This window comes from Falco punctatus (genome assembly GCF_963210335.1).
Source record: "Falco punctatus genome assembly, chromosome: 7".
Classification (NCBI taxonomy): domain Eukaryota; kingdom Metazoa; phylum Chordata; class Aves; order Falconiformes; family Falconidae; genus Falco; species Falco punctatus.
This window is the reverse complement of record NC_137587.1, coordinates 2,779,386-2,796,714: the sequence shown is the minus strand read 5'-3', so window position 1 is coordinate 2,796,714 and position 17,329 is coordinate 2,779,386. Positions and strand designations below refer to the sequence as shown.

Here is a 17,329-nt window from a genome sequence, read left to right as displayed (position 1 = left end):
TGTCCCTTACCCACCAGGATGGTGCTGGAGAGTGATTGACGTTCCTAGAATCACCAGCAAACATAATGTTTCCCTCACCACCTCTATGCTACTTCTGTACCCTTTGTAAAGCATTGTACACACTGTGTCTTGGAGTCCTATGCAGCTCTTGAGTGTGCCCTTCGCAGGATGTCATCTGTTTTCATGTAAATCAGCAGTAAATTCTGTGAAGTGCAAGATTTCAGGATCTGTTTCTTCTTTAGTATGGCGAGTTTAATATGACATCCTGCAGGGTACCCTCTTCAGAGGACCTGGGGTCAGACTTGACCAGTCTCTAACACAGAGTAAGTTTGCGTTTTTTGATAACCTCCTCTGAGCTCCTGATATGATCTTTGTGCTACTCCAGCCCTTCTTGCTTTGTGTGATTCCTGCCCTCTGTGCTAGCTCCTCTGAAGTAACCTCCTGCAGTCTTAAAAAATTGATAGCAAGTAAGTGGAGATAGTTAATGTTTGAAGTACCAAGAAAATGTTACTGTTTGTTAATGTTACATCAAGATGGTGCAACTGAATCCGGTGCCAGCCCTTAAGGGTATTAGTAGATGCCACTTAACCAATTATTTAGCATTTCTATTGTACGTAAGTGTCTAACCTCTGCAATAGAAATTGATTTAGCATTTTAAATTGGCTTGCATGAAACACGATAAAATGCTGAAAATAGGGAACAATTGGCTTGGTCTGATATAATTTGATTCTTACAAACTTGCATGGCTTACTGGTGCTGGCTCTGGTAATTAAATGGCTTTTCAAAATGGTCATTGTTGACCTAATTCTGTTGGCAGTGTGGTCAGTGGGAGTTTTAATATTGACTACAATGAGAACAGTTAGACCAACAGATTGCCTTAGAAATCCCATGCTGTGTGTTTAATTTCACTTCCTGATACAACAATCTCTAAATATTAAAGAGAATTCTTGCCAAGATAGAAAAGCAGAGCATAGCTGTTTTACTTTCTGACAGTCTTGACTATATTCTGTATCCACTTGGTTACTAATGTGCTAGCCAAGTTACTGGATGAAAAAAATGCCTTTTTCTCCAAACTGTAGGATGCAAAGTTTTGCATCTCCATCTCTGTGTTCAAAGCTGGCGTTGCCGCTCCATTATATTTACATTGGTCAACTCTTCTCTCAACAAGCAAACAAAACAAGAGCAGAAAAATCCAGGGAGATTTGACTGTCTTACCCAGTTTAGGATAATAGGCGTAAGAAGGATGAAAGTTTAAATGTCCATAAATCACGTGAATGTTTGGGAACACCTTTCTTCTCCTGCGCTGTTCTGTGTTAGCGTTAATGCTGTTTTTCCCCTACCAACTCTTATTCTCCATATCGCTGTTTTGATTTGTCCCACACTGGTATCTGAACAAATTATGAATAACCTGGATTTTGAGCCAGACCCTTAGAGTTGTTTTGACCATTTGTTGGTTCTTGCAGTTTTCCTCCTGAGACAAATTAGTCTGTTAATAATTATAGTATTAAGTCTCCCTTGTCACCTTACCTGCTGATTATTTCTGATTCTTTCTCTGCATCTTGCTCAATGGCTTGCTTAGTTGCTTCATTATTATTTTTTCCCTGCAGAAGTTTCCCTGTGCTGTTCAACTTTGCTGGTACACTTAAAACAAAGGGCATCGCAGGATGACCTTTTAGCCCTGTTAGAGCACTTGCTGTGGTGCAAATTTGCTTCATTTACTTTTGCAAGGTTATTGAGTTGCTTTACAGAAGAGGCTTTTTTTTTATGTAGAGAGGCACACTCTGAGTGATCCACTTTTGCAGGTTATGGTAATTAAACTATCCAATGCAAATAATTAGCTAATGAGCCTGTAGGTAGTTGACACTAAATAGAAAGTAGAGCATTAGATCTTCACCAGTACTTTAGAGAACTTTGGAAACTTTTCATCTCTTGCTGGAGTGCTTCACGCTGGCACTGCAGCAGTGCTAACATCTGCTCTCCTCCCTCTGTCAGCAGAGGCTGTGTGTGGTACAGAAATAACACAAAGTGCCACCCATCTTCACTGATCTGTAGGTTGGGTTTTTTATTTTCCTTTTTAGAGGGTGCAGAAATAATCTTCAGCTGGTACCAGGTTAATATCAGCTGTCTAGCTTTTCAGCACTAGATGCCTAAAAAACACACTTCCATGTAGTTGAGCATGGGAGTATAGATATAAATGACTCTGTAAATGAGTGATTCAGAGTAATGTTAAAAGACACTGCCCTGTGCTAAAGATGAATATATCTTATGCTTCCATGACAGTAAATAGGAATTTTAGCATTCTCAAAGGATAGTCACTGTTTCTCATTCCCAATTCTGCTGTTTGTGTTATAGGGCAGTGGGTGTGGTATATTTTAAATTTATTTCCTTTTTTTTAAGGGGATGTTAAAAATAGATTGCTGTCTCTGGAATCAGTAGAGGCTGTGTCTGTCATGGTGAAAACCAAAGATGAGTCCAGGCTCTGTTTTTTCCCTGTAGGCTTTTTGTATTGGGGAGGGTTCTATGCATGGTGAATAGGACAGTACAGGATGGAGTTCTTGCATCGGAAAGTTTCATTGATTAGAAAATTTGTGTCCTAGAATGTTTTTGTGGATGCTAAGAACATTGACTAGTGGCATTTTAAAAACCTCAAGCAATTAGTTGCTTTAGTTCTCTTGATTTGGACTGTGGGAGACTGCACCTTTATTTTCTTTTGTTTGCTGGACCTAATTGCTCATTCCTTTTGAAACCGGCTGCAGAGAGTGTCTTCAGCTGGAGAGTTCTGCAGGGTGCAGTCCTGCTGCTCTTCCTCTTGCTGGTATTCATCCCTTTCGAAAGCATCTTCTAATTCTAGTAATGTGCATAGCAAATGCCAATGCTGAAGACTGTTTTGCTGCATTTCTCTCAGGGCTGCATATCAGTATCATTTCAAAAACTGATACACGGACATTTAAAAAGTGTATTTCTTGCCTGACTTTAAATAGCTCTTACTGTGTGTGGCAGGATCTGGAACATCCACTTCTTTTTCCCTTTTGGCCTTTTCTCTTTAGCAGGAAAAGTTGATATGTCAGCACTCCGAGTACGCAGGATCCCTTCTGTTATTGATCTGCATCTTAATAGGTTGGAGGCCTCAGAGAAAAGAACAGCATCAGCTTTTACATTGCTGATTTCAGGAATCCTGCTGGTTGCACAGAAACCTCAGGGCGAGGTGCGGTTTTGGCTGTGAACTGCAAATGCTGCGTCTGCAGCAGGAGAAATGGAAGCTTTGAGCTTGGATTTCGATTTGGTTTTGGTGAAATAGCTTGAAATGCTAACGAGCTTTGCAGCACAACCTCTGTTTTCATGTTACTGGTTCCTCAAGTGTGTGGGAAAGAGCCATGTAATGGACTTTCTTCTCAGCCCACGTTTCTTGCTCACTGACTTTAAAAAAGCAAAGCAAAAAAAAAAATTTGAAATTGCACAGCTTGCTGGAGTGGGTTAGGAATGTGCTGCTAGTGTTGCATAAGGAATATTTTGTTTCCTAGTGATTCTAAGCCTCTGCAAGTAATATTATCCCCACAACTGCCTGGGAAGGGGACAAGTAGAGCTGCAGTTACAGATGGGGATCTGGAATCCGGGAAGAACAGACTTGCTACTTGCACAAGGTCACACAGAGTGAATTTCTGAGTGGAGAGTAAGGCACTACAGAGGTCTGTTTCAGAACTTCAGTCACCAATACTCATTATTTTCCTTGCACTTTTAATGCTGTATAATTACAGGTCCTCTTGTGACCTATGAATGCAATATCAGGAGTTTTGTTTGCTGGGGACTCTGGCAGTCCTCCGGTTTGCCCTCCTGCTTGTTGTAGAGTTGTTATTGCCAAAATCAGACTGGGTCAGTCATGGCTTTGTCGAGCTCCTGTCTTGAGACTTCCAAGGACAGCAGCTCTGTGACCTCTCTGGGTAACCTGTTCAGTGTTGCACTGCCACCCTGGGAAAAAAGACTTTCCCTGTGTCTGCTGTAGGGCAGGAGTTGTTAGACCCTTTCTCCTCCTTCCCTAAGGCTCAGACACTTATTGTGAAATAGAATTAGAGGTTTCTGAGGAGGTATGGTTTCGTCTGATACCATCTAACGTTTCTGACTTCACTGGGAAAGCTTGTGAAAAGTGAGATTATCTTAAACTGTGATGGTGCTGGACCTTGAGAGAAGGAGCGCAAAATAATAGTCTGCAGATTATGCTCTTTTGTTCGCATTAATGGAATGAAAAAGTGAAACTTAACAAATGTGACTAACAGAAAGTTCTCAGCTGTGCTTGCTTTTGCTCTCCTGGTCCAAATTCTAAGGTTTCTCCTTCATTTGCTCAGGTGCTGATACAGATTCATTTACTCTCTGTGGTTTTGTTGATACTTTTGAGACATTGTCAAACAGTGAAGACAGTGGATATTAGGCTGCCCATATGCAAAAGTGTCAGGGGCCATTGGGACAGTAAATTGTATCAATCTGGAACATTAGAAGCACATGACTTATGCAAGAGAACTATTAAATCTGTGCCATACGCTGGATGACTAGGTGATGTTGGGGTTTTCTTTTCTTGGAGAATGCTTTATTGCATAGTATTTTTAATGTACAGTAATTTTCTTTCTTTTGCTGAAGGGACAATGGAGACAGAGCCAGGCACCGAGCTCCCCGAAATGCCCGTATGTCTGCACCATCGCTGGGGCGCTTTGTCCCAAGGTAAGGCTTTACCTGTAAAAGGGTATAGAAATCCTGGAGGTACCCATTGCAGTACAGCACTCTGGTGCTTTCAGAGGGATTCCTTTTCTTGCACGGGGCTGCTGTATTCTGGATTTGCAATTTCTGGGACCTCCGAGATGACATGTCGTTATGATCAGCTCATCCTGTGACATTTGAAGGACAGCATGTTAGTGCTTTTTACCTGCAGGTTAGGGCTACGGTCTGAAGGCAGAATAGGAGGAAAAAATAATCTGGTTGGAGATTCTCAGTATGACACGCTGGTTTGAGATTAGGAAGCTATTGTGGGAAGTAAAGGATTTGGTTAATGCTGATCTTCACAGGCACGTTGATCAGAGGAGGATCTATTCCGTTGTTCGAAGCAGTGAGGTGGTTGGCTAAGCAGAGGAGTCCAGCCTTCCCTCTACTATAGTCTACTTTGAGGAAACACAACTATTCCAGCAATTGCAGTTGCTGTCCAGGGCTGTAGTATACTGGGATGTCTTTCTCCATGTAAGCTTACCCGCTTTGTTTTGCAGACGCTTCTTGCTGCCGGAGTACTTGCCTTATGCTGGGATTTTCCATGAACGGGGACAGCCTGGCTTGGCCACTCATTCCTCTGTCAACAGGGTTTTGGCAGGTAATGAGATTTCCTTGTTTGCAGTAGTCATGTATATTAGTGATATTTTTCTCATGAATCTGAGCAGAGGAGGATTGATGAGAAACAATCAAATTCCAACTTCTGAGGTTCTATTTAAGTTGTCCGAAAGAAGAGAAAGGACTGTTGAAGTGATGCGGTGAGCTGTCATTCAGGTGCTTGGGCATTGCAGATTCCCCAATTTGACGTATATGTATGGGACTGTCTGCATGAATTGGGGAGGGGTGCTGTTAACAGTTCTTTTTGTTTAATTTTCTCCCCTGTTCCTAAATGTCTTTTTCTTAACAACCTGACAGACTAATGATCAGCTTGCTGCAGGTCCTTCTAATTGAATTATAGGGTGCCTTGTTCGTGTTCCGGCTGGCAAGATGCATACAAGGCAATGCGGGATTCAATTAGGATCTTAATAAGTGCATATTAAAAAACTCAGCTGCCACCACATACAGCGCACAGGCATTTGGGAGCCTTAAAGGGCAGGCGGAGGTGGGAAGGGAGGTGGAAGGAAGAGGGGGAGTATGGCGCACTGGCAGTTCATGACTGAGATGGTTATAGCTGACACGTACTTTGAGGGTGGGTCTTTTTTAGCTGGGTCTGTGTTGCTCTGTAATTAACCCCAGTGCAGGGGAGACTTCTTGGAGCTTGGAGGAGGACAAGGGATGGTGTATGGACAGGTAGGTCAGGATGTGGTCCCTTCCTTCCTGTAGGTAATCACAGGACCACCGCTGAAAGGAAGGAGTGCTAAAAGCTTTCTCAAGAGGTTGCAAGACCCTTTATCTCATCCTAAGGCGCTATCAACTATGCCTAAACCATTTTGGACAGGATTTATATCTAACCTGTTCGTAAGAGTCTTCACTGGAGTTTTCCCAGCTGTTTTGGGGTGGAACTGTTGTTGGTTTTGCATGGCTGATGTAGTATGGCAGCGGCCTTGTCTTCGATTGATAACGGATTTCTGGCATCTCCTGGACTTCTGTTTCCCCGGACATTGTGGTTTGAGTGCATGGTTCATAGACCTTGCTGGTGCAGTAGTAGCAAGAGCTCAGCCAAAGGCTAGCCTCCAAAGCTTCTCTGCTTTTTTTTCCCTGGGGGAAAGAATGGAGCTAGCCTATAGCTTTAGCTGATGCATGTACTTTCCCGTGCTTGCTGCCTGTGTGGGCTTTGGCTGTTGGCACGTGGAAACAGCACACTGGCAGATAATTATTTGCTGCCAGGCAACACTGCAGAACTCTTGTGTGGCCCTGCTTTGCTGGAGACACCTGCCTTCAACCCTTCTCCAGCCCTCCTCACAGTTTGCCTGTTTCTTAGTGGCTGGGAAACAGCCCGGCTTTTTCGCCTTGCACGTTTTAGGGAATTTGAGCCCCAAAATACACGTGCTTGCTGTTTGTTGTGTGTATGCCAAGATTAACAAAAGAAGGCAGAAACTGTAATCATGGGACTTTCGAAAAACAAAATCAGTCTTTTCTGCGCGGAGCTGTGCTGAGCCCGCTTAAGGTGAGGTGTGTTGGCTCCTACAGTGTTGTGGAAGCTCATACTGGAATAGCTGGGACTCCACAGTAAAGGCTTTTATTGACTTAAATATTAAATTAATTTTCCTAATACAGCAGCTGCTTGTGACGCATCATTTTAATACTCTGTTTATTTTAGTCTGTACCTACACTTCCAGCTTTCAAAACGTTTCTTGCATCTGTGCTCAAAAACATGTTAATGTGTTGTAGAAACCAGGAGAGTTGAAGCTGTAAATATTAGGTGGAAGCATGAAAGATGAGAACTAGAAAATGAGGTTGCAGTTGTGGAATACTCAGAACTTCTTGTGTTCATTATGTTGGTCAGTAGCATTGTAATTTTCAATATTTTATTTCAGAGGTATTGAAAGTTGCATTGCTGATAGTATTTATATCCTTTTTAGTCAGCCTGTGCCAAAGCTTATAGTAGTTCACTATCACAGTGAAAAACCTCTGCTTGAGCTTAGAAGTACTTTAACCCTGGCTGGGTGGTCATGGGTGAGGTTCCCCATCTTGGCTGAGGGAACAACCAGTCATCTGTCTTCCTATTAACACAGACTAATCTAAGCTTGAGTGCCTTAAATTGCTTCATCCTTCTATGTATCCAAACTGTCATTTTTCAATTACGTTTAAATGCATAAATGCCAAATGTATTTCTTATGTAACCTCTACAGCATTTGAGAAAAAGATGCCTTTTTGAGAAAAAAACCCTGTATTCCTAACCTGACAGCTTTCTTAAAAGTGACAATAGACTTCTGTGGCCAAGTATGAGTGAGAGCTGTTGTTTGGGAAAATATATCCAAGTACACTTCTGCTCTTGTCCCCTGCCCCACCTACTGCTGTGTGCTGAGAGTAAGTCAAAGCAGCAGATGGGGATCTTACGGGTGTGTGAATTACTTCGGTGTAGTGACTAAATTTCTTAATGCCAGAGCTCTTGCTGTCCATGTTTACTTTCAGCTCTCTGCTTTACATGAACAGCTTTCTGTTTAAGTATCGTTCTCATACAACTGTTACAGGCAGTAGCTCCATGCTAGGGAAGACCACCTTGTGGTAAAATTCTTAGAGATGTCTGGTTTAATGAACAACTAAAAATTACAGGTTATCTAAGCAGACGGGCTAGTACGGCAGTGCAGTAGGTTTGGCAGAATGACGCTGACGTGCCAGGCAGGGCTTAGGTCAGGATTAGAGTCCTTGGTACCAGTCAGGGACTGGTGGCCATCCCTGCACCAAGGCGCTCCCAGGCAAAGTATAGGAAAGGTGGCAACAGATGGGTAGAGTAGGTGGGAGTTCAGGGGGAGAACGAAGCGATACTAGTCAACATGACAGACAGAGATATCTCCATGCCAGCAGCCTGATTTGCATGTAGCACTGCAACAACAACAACAAGTCCCAGTAGCACCTTCCTGCCCGACTTCTCATCTACTGGTGCAGTTTAGACCTATCAGCTGATACGATAATGCTGCATCACTGTGCTTTCTGTCACCAAGTAAAACACCACCTGAAAATATATTACATCAACATTGTTACCTTTTAGCGTTCAAACTTGTAATCACACCAAAAAGTGTTGGTAGTTTGACAAGTTATATTTTCCTGTAAAGTCTATGTTGATTGGCAGTAATTACACTGTCCTCCTTTAATCCTTTATTAACTGAGTCTTATATCAGCTTTTTCATTATTTTGTCTGGAATCAATGTCAGGCTGACAAGACTGACATATCTCATCCTATTTCAACCTTTTAAAATACTGGTATAACACTAGCATATTTCTCAGTCTTCCACATTCCCCTTTTATTTCAAGACTCATCAAAAAGCCTGGGAGTTGGTTCAGCAGCTCTTCTGTAAGGCTCTCGGTGTGGGGGCTGGAAGCTGCCCTCCAGGCTCTCCTTGGTGAACTGCTGGAAGTGGTGGGGTTGTGGTCTCCAAGGAAACATCCATGCAGTGAAAACTAGTTGAAGTAGCTGTTTGCTAAAGTGATGATGAAAGCGGTAAATACCTTTTGGCTTCTTGCTCGATAGGACTGGCTGATTGCATACAGCAATACAAGTGGAATACGGCATCTTGGGGCAGTTTCAGTCTTCTAGGCTCTTGGGTTCTCTGCCATTTGCATTTTTTTTTTTTCCTTTTTCCCTGTGCTTGCCGGGAGATACCAAAGAGTTGTTCTGTAGGATGAAGTTTACACCTTTTGTAACGGAAGTTACTACTTCTACAAAGTTGGGCATTGTTAACATGCCTGGCTCTGGAGGCAATGAACACACAGCTCAGTGTTGTGTTTACCACCTCCTGTGGTTGGGGGGGGGAGGTTTGTGTTCTACTTTAATATTTCTCCCACTGTTTTGTGTGTGGATTTTTTTGTTTATTTGGTAAGTTTGCTTGTTTATTACTTACGGTTTGGTTTGCGGATATTTTTTTTTAAATTATCTTTGTCCTAAGTCACGTTGTGAGCAGGACACTGCTAAGTAGTTTGAGGGCCAAGTCATGGATATTTTTATTGGCATCTGGCAGTAGGCAGATGTACACTTTAACTTTAATCTTTTTAAAAATCAGTAAGTACATTTTTTAAAAAAAAATCCACTTCATTGCCACTGAAGTGCCTGTGACCTCTTGTTCGCCTATGTGAACTTTTCCTTTAGGCTTTATAGTAATTGACTACTTCAGGATGGACAGAGACATGATGGTATGGTGGAACAAAGGCGGCTTTAGTTTCAGTTCAGTGGAAGCTCAGAGGAAGAAGAAAATCAGCGTTGCCAAGGAACTTTGCGGGAGGCTTTAAAAATTGACACAGATGCCAGTTTGTTGACACTCCTGCTACCCAGCAGCAGACCTGCATGTGAAATGTTACTGGCTGATGACAGTTACCTAGCTTTGTGAGATGCTTCTGTCTCACCTGGCTTTGTTTTAATGGGCATCGGTTCAGTTATGTGCATCACAGCAAACAAAATATTTTTCCTTGCATGAACACAGATCATGTTTGTCTGTTCTGGCTTTGCCACCAGACTTTTTCCTGTTGAAATGCAATCCAACACAGTTGCTTCAAGTCTTCCATCTCACGGGGAGATCCAGACTCAGCATGACTTAAGGGCTGAGTGGTACAACACTCGTACATGTACAGTTTTTGAGTGATTTTGTCGCTATTTCAGGGTAATAGATTCAGATCAGAGACTGAATGCTTACATGGGTTCAAAGAATGAGCTTGACATTAGAGATTTTTTCCATAGCCCACGCCTATTCAGAGTATGTATGTCCTGCCACAAGAGTAATGATGGTGCAGCTTTGGATATCCCTGCTGGGGTTGCCCAACAAAGCTGTCTGTGGCCTTGCTGCATTGGCTGCATTGGCATATAGGGCTGAGGCTATAGGTGATGCTAAGAATCAGTTGGTAGCCGGCCCTTAATTGGGATCTAGGACTTCAAAGTGTAATGTTCAGCTGCTGTTTTCCCAAAAATCACGTAAGCTATCCCATTCTTCAAAGCTTGGCTCCCTGGGAGAATTCTAGGTTGCGTATCTTCCAGTGAATTTCCATGCTTCAGGCAGAAACTGCTAATGCACAATTGTTAAAGCATTTGAAGTTTCTTCAGGATGAAAAATCAGTTAAGACGGTGGATAAATGCTGGTCCTTCTGTGACATGAAGATTTGTTTGTATATGATAGTTCTCCTAATCAGAATTAGGGCAGTTAGCTCTCAGTGGTCCAAATTTCAGACCAGACCCGCTAGCTGAAGTGCCTCCTGGTGCACCTTCCCGATCTGTTGATCACTCTAGCTGTGTTTAGGGCTAATGTTCAAACACAAGTGAGTGGCTCTAACCTAAAGCCAGTCAAAATGGATGTTGACGAGCCTGATGCATCCAACTGATAGAGTATTGGTTGCTGCTGCATCTAGAATTAGCCCAGTAACCTTTCACTTCTGCTCTAATAATGAAAGTGATAATGATAAGAGGCTGCTTTGTTGCCTTGGAAACCACATTGCAGGCAGATTCTCCAGTTCCTCTGGCGTTGCAGGTGTGATTGCCTCCTGTGCCCCAAGTCATCTTGACCTAATCCTCTTCTGTTGGGTACACTGTCAGTGAGCTGTGAATTCTGTTCTGAGATGCTCCCATCCTTCAGATGCGCTCATGGTGATGTGCAGCTGTACAGAGCAGGACTAAGATGGCTTGAGAGCTCTAGAAGACCGGCAAAAGTTGATAGGAAAACACATCTCTGTTGTCTCTCATGTACCCTTGTTTTTCTTACTGTTGGTACATATGTATTCTCTGGCAAGGCTTTCTGAGAACTGAGTGTTAGTTTTGAGTGTGTACCTTCAGCTGTCCATCACTGGCTTTTTGCTGTTAGCTTGCCTCTGCTTTTTCATCGAAGGCAACTACGTGAGTTTGGATTAGTATCCTGATCTAATCCTGCTTTTCACAATAGACAGACCTGGAGGAACATAGCCGTGAGGGTTTCTGTACAGTGTGTTTCTGTTATAAATCTGTGGGTACTGCTTAATACGGAAATATGTGAGTCTTTGAGTAACCTCATTTTCTGTGGTCTTTCTGTGATCTATGTCGGTGGACACCAGATGACGTAAGAGGCTTAAAATATGCCTCAGGTGCTTCTGCAGCTTGAGAGCTATAGATATCTGTCATCTTCATCACAGACTTCAGAACTGTTTATAATTTCTGTGTAAGTGCAGCCTTTCGTGCAAAAACGTAAGGAAGAAAAGAGGCTGTAGTGTTGAGCTGCAAAGGCACAAAATCATTACAGTCGGGACTGGAAAGTGCCTTTATGGAACTGACGAAGAGGTATCCTCAGAGCTGTTGGTTTCCTCAACATGGTGCTTAAGCTTCTGAAGACAGTAGGATTTTGGAAGCATGGAGAAGACTTTAATTGTGTGACATCATCTAATTTAAGTGTTCACTTATAAAATTGCTTTATATGTTCTAATAACACACTTGCAACCTGTGAGCTTTCATGAAGGTTAGCTGCTGGACCTCAGCTCTCATCTGCCTTCGCCCCCTCTCCAGCTGCTGCTCTCCTAGAGCAGCTTTCAGCTATGAAGGTTTTTAATGTTTTTTATGTTGCTGCTTGATCATAGTGGATTGCCTCATAAATAGAATCTCCTGAAAGTTTGGTGGTGTAGATGGATTTGATGAAGGCAGAATAAAGTGAGTTAACTTCATCTTAGATCCATTGTTGACTTCTGCTTCAATAGATTCTATAGCTGTTGCTACAGGGTTATACCACTTCATGGCTGTGGTCAGAAAGTGAACTTCTTGGCAAATGTTCTTCAAATGAAATACCACTCCCAGAAAGTAGAAATCAGTTTATTATTGCTTAAAAAACCCGCAAGCCTAGAAACCAGCTGGCAATACATAACTTCTTTGTGGCTACACGAGGATTGGATAGCTGATCTGCAGATGCTGCATTCTCCCTACCAGGTCTGTCTTTATAGTACATCAGTCGTTTTTCCACTGTATTGCAAGACACCCGTGAGTTTGTTTTTTCCGGCTCTGTGCTTTAATTGGCAGTCCAGCTGCCCCTTTTCTTGGCACAATGGAGGCTGATAGGTATCTGATGTCGTTAGCATTTGAATTACCTACAGGCCATCTCTTCTGAAATAGGAGTCCTGTGCAAGGACCCCACAAAAAAATCCTAAGCTGGGGGGATCAGTTTTGGTGCAGATAGCATTTAGTCTGAGCTCAAGTGGGTTTGGTTCTCCTGAAAGTGGGTGGTAGGTGGTGTTGAGAGAAAGCCATTAACATGTATTTATGTGATGGAAAAGATTGTGTGTTTTGTTTGCAGTTAGCCTTTCCCTCCCATCCCAGATATCAAATTCTGCAACGAGAATCGTTGCAGTTACTCATGCACATTTTGATGTTCGCTCCTGCTGTACACTATTGCATACAAAAGGCATAGACAGGTAGAAAACATCAGAGTACGTTGTGTGCTGGAATGGAAGAACGTTAATCTGGCTGGCTGCTTATAGTGCCCTGCTTGCTCTATGCCTCTGTTCACTTACTTCTTCCATTTAGCAGAACAGGTGCTCTGTGGGCACAAGCACTTCTCTGTTGCCGGCTACGGACAGATGCAGCTTGAAGTCTTCGGTTGGGATGTTAAGCATGCTAAGCGCTGGAGGTGGAAGGGCAGAGGGAATGAACATGCATCAGAACCCTTGCGAGATGATATCCCCTATTTGATTCTAGAGATTAGAGTACTCTCAAGGTTTGAGTGACTCAAAAACCAGTTTAATTTCAAAGATAAATTTTAATAATATTTTGTGTATCAATTTTTTTATACGGAAGGAGCTGCCTCTTCACACCTGAGAGCTGGAGATGGTCCAAAAGACTCTTGAGTACTGCACGATAAAAATGAACTTGAGTCATATTAGTGCTATTAGCACTTTAAAGTCCGCTTTTGCTCAGTCCTTGTTGTTGCTGTCTCCTTTACGCTTTTGCAGCTCAAGCCGTAGTTCATCTCAATCTGCTAAATCTGGGAATGTGTTAATTGAGAGGGATGTGAGTCAACTGGAAATAAGAATCCACAGCTATATGCACTATGGGGGGTATTTACGCTGTAATTTGGGGGGATTTGCCTGGGGAGGCTAAGCTTCCTGTATAGTTAGCAGAGAAAAAGAAGCTTCTGCTCTGATTCATCACCTGAAGTGAGCTGAACTTAGGTGCTCTGAATCTTCTGTGGAGCTGCCAGTATGTTTATCACTCATTGTATAGGGAGCTTTGGAAGAGTACCTTTCTGCTGTGAATACCTTAGATGCCTAAAATTAGGCAGGTTGTGTCCTGTCCTGACAGCTGAGTGCAGAAGGGGTGATGCCTAGAAGAGGAGCCTGAGCAGAAGGGATGAAATGAAAGCAGCAAAGGTGGTATAAAAACTAAGAAAGCAAGAACTCTGAGAGAAGGAAAAGCAACAGCTATTTGGTTTGTACGGAGGGTGTTCTTTCATGTGTGCTTTGCTTCCAGAAGTAAACACTACTTGGCAGAGGCTGTGCCAAGGCAGCATAGAGCTTTACTGTTCATCAGTGGTGCTGACTTGCTTTATTTTCTACATTTATCCTCTGAAAAGGTAGAGCTGCTCTCCACCTCTCCCCCTCCCTGTACACAAACTCTACCACTGTCTGCAGCAGGTAATTAAGTGTTTTTAGGAGGGGCTGTACCCTTACCCTTTCCCTGTTTCTGTAGCTTTGTTTTCTAGGTTTTATTGAGATTTTCTTAAAAAACTTATTCTGGACTGCAAGTATTAATGGATATTTTGAGACTAATCAGACAGCGTGTGCTTAACTCGCTGCTCAAGATAAATGAGCTCTGTGTGATAGGGATTTTGTTTTTCTTGTTTCAGTCTGTGCAGTCTGAAGCTGGTACTGCCACCATCATTCGGTGTGCAGCGCTATTGTAAATTTAATTCTGCTAACCAGGAGTAAGGAACTTGGTTTCACAGTGTGAGCGAGCGTGCCTGCTGCAGGAGCCCTTTCTCGGACTACATCGGTCTCAGATACTCAACAATAAGACTCACGTGGCTTCCTCCTGTGTTAAGCTTCTCAATGTTTATGCTATGTTGTGCAGTGCTGTGATCTCTCTATTAATTTCTTCCCCTTCCTACTCTGTCCCTTCTTGCTGTGTTATGCATTGATGTGATGGACTGTGGACCTGTCAACAACCTGTATGTAGCAGAGCAGGCAAGAAGCTCCAGTACTTGAGCAGAAGCTGTGCTAGATGTGATACAAAGACTTGTTGTAGGCGCACTCCTTGTTGCTACTCGGTGCTGTGTCTTTTCTCTATTTCATACTCAAAGCAAGGCTGCAGGACTCAGCAGGCAGGATTTTGAGAGGTTATTATGAGAATCAAAATGTAATGCCTTGATTTCCTACATGCAAGATGGTGATGCCGCAGGTTTGTTGATGCAGCAGAGCTTTTGGCAGCCGTTTTGCTACTCCCGGGTGCATTTAAAATATTGTTTCTTGTGCCTCACAAACATGTTAGCTAAGCAAATGCATGAGTACTGTAATCCAGTTTTATTTATAAGTGAATTAGCCTTATGTCTTGTAACTCAATGTTTTCTGGATCTTTTATCATGCCCTTGCTCTTCTGGTTTCATGACTCAGAATGGTTAAAAGGGGCCCACTTTGAGCGTGTGCAGATAAATAAAGAAGTACCTACAGGACAGCATTGTGGGGAAAGCTCTTCAGGAAAGCAGACTTTGGCCTGTTCAGGGATCTGCTTGGGGCCAATACATACTATTTCACATCTTCATTCATCACCTGGGTGATGTACCCTCAGCAAAACTGGGAGGAGTAGGTGATGAACCAGAAAGTTGTGCTGCTGTTCAGAAGGACTTTCAGAGTCTGGGAAATGGGCCAACGAATCTCATGAAGTTCAGTGAAGAAAAAATTCCAAGTCCTGCACCTGGGGAGGGTTGACCCTGTCCACCAGTACAGGCTATGGTCCTACTGGCTGGAAGCAACTTTGCAGAAAAGAACCTGGGGGTCCTGGTGGGCAACAAGTTGAACATGAGCCAGCAAATGTGCCCCTGCAGAAAAGGTCAGCGGTGTACTGGGTTGAATTAGGAAGAGCCTTGCCAGCAGATTAAGGGAGGTGGTCCTCTTCAGCCCTGGTAAGGCCACATTTGGAGTGCTTTGTCCAGTTCTGGATCCGCAGCGTAGGAAAGGCATGGACATACTGGAGTGAGTGCAGCAAAGGGCCACAAGGTTGAGTAAGGGCTTGGAGACTCTGACTTGAGGGGGGGGCGTGCTGAGAGAGCTGGAACCGTTCAGCCTGGAGAAGAGAGAACTCAGGGGTGGATCATGTCAGTGTGTTTAAAGAACAGAGGGAATGAAGACAAGAGATCCAGGCTCTTCTCAGTGGTGCCTAGGGAAAGGACAAAAGGGGGTGAACACAAACTGAAATTGCATTTGAACTGAAGATATATTTTTTATTGGGTGGTGTTTTTTTTATTTTATTGTGAGAGTGGTCAAATGCTGGAAAAGGTTGCCCAGGGAGGTTGTGGAGTCTTTTATATTTGGATACATCCAGATTTGACTGGAGATAGTCCCTGGTAGCTTGCTGTGGTTCACTTGGCTCTGAGCAGGGGGGTGGACTGGGGCATCTCCCGACATCCTTTGCACCCACAGTCTTCAGTGGTTCTCTGAATTGTATGAGTGCACTGGAGCACTGACATGATGTTTGGGTTTAGTGTAGGTGAAAATGGAGTTTGTAGTTGAAGCTGTGTTAAAGGCTGTATTTCAGCAGTAGGGACAGCTGCTTCTGGTTGCAAGTAGTGGTGTTATCTGTTGTAAAACCTTGTGATGGCTGTTACTGCAGAGGACTTGTGGCTCTTTCAAGGTTTGTCTGAGAGAGCAGATGTTACTGGAGAATGCTTTGTTCCTAGCTTTCCACGAGGATGCTTATTTTGTGCAAAGAGTCTCATTTCCAGTTCCTTTTCGGTAAGCTAAACTGAAAACCCCTCAATCACCTACTTGTGTAGCTTAAGTGTCCATAGAAAGCGTTGGTGTGGATCAGCGGCTGTGCGTTATGAGCATAATTTACAGTTTTGTTTGGAAGTGAGATTAGCATGAGCGTAACTTTTCTGATGAGGGTGAGTGCAGACCGCTTTGTTTGGCAGGATATGCTTGATGAGGTCTGAGGTGTCAGGGGATTTTTGGCTAGTGTCTGGAAATGTGACTGCACTGAGATTAGCAGTAGTTGGAAAGATCTGCATTTCCTCAAGCATGCCAGACGCTGTGACTGGCTGCATTTCAGGAGTTGTGGAGATGTTTGCGCTACGCTGTCCTTGGTTATGCTGCCCCATGAGAGAAGTTTGTTAGAGAAATGTTTATGACTTTGTCCTCCACATGAGAAAGTCCTGTTAAAGGGTTAAGAGGTCCCAAACACAGAGCCTTGAAGTGCTAATTGCACTTATACCATCATGTTTCCCCCCAAAGAGATGATGGTGGAGCTGCAGGGTGATTGGTACCAGCCCCTGTACATAGCCTACTGTATGCATTTGTGCATCTGTATGTTCAAATGGGAACAGAGTGGTACTCAAAGCTTTGAATTAAGCCGAAACAATAGGGAAAATTTTGACGGTTAAAAGAAGCAGTTTTATGGGATGACTCTATGGGACCAGAGGCAAGAGTTTCAAACAAGCCAACAGTTAAGTACTCTTAAAAGCCTGGAGTTCAGTGTTGCCAGTCCATTGCTGTTGGCCTTTCAAAGAACCAGGTGTTCGGGGTCTGGGGTCAATCCGCTTCTGTCTGTAGGCAGTAAAATATGGAGTGTGACGGTGGCAACCTCCAGGGTTTATTTGGAGGGCAGATCTTCCTGCCGTCACTTCATTCCCAGCGATGATGCAAGCACGGTATGTTGTGGGTAGGGGAATATTCTTCCAGCCCAGAGTGAGATTACATACCTTGGGACAAGTAATTTGCAGTTTGTGAAGGCTTGTTTTGGGCAAAGTAGTGACTCTGAATATGCCTTTGGGGAGTC

At 43.3% G+C, this 17,329-nt stretch overlaps 1 protein-coding gene across 7 annotated transcripts in view; it reads left to right on the top strand.

The window, feature by feature from the left end:
- The window catches only part of AMBRA1 (autophagy and beclin 1 regulator 1), a 137,221-nt gene that overhangs the window by 51,502 nt on the left and 68,390 nt on the right, over positions 1 to 17,329 (top strand). For 6 of the 7 annotated variants that reach the window (XM_080395711.1, XM_080395705.1, XM_080395706.1 and 3 more), the window contains 2 exons: positions 4,627 to 4,710; positions 5,247 to 5,347. In XM_080395711.1, coding sequence (XP_080251837.1) covers positions 4,627 to 4,710; positions 5,247 to 5,347 — 185 coding nt within the window. The remainder of the gene's footprint in view (positions 1 to 4,626; positions 4,711 to 5,246; positions 5,348 to 17,329) is intronic. The other variant, XM_080395708.1, reaches the window with a different exon arrangement.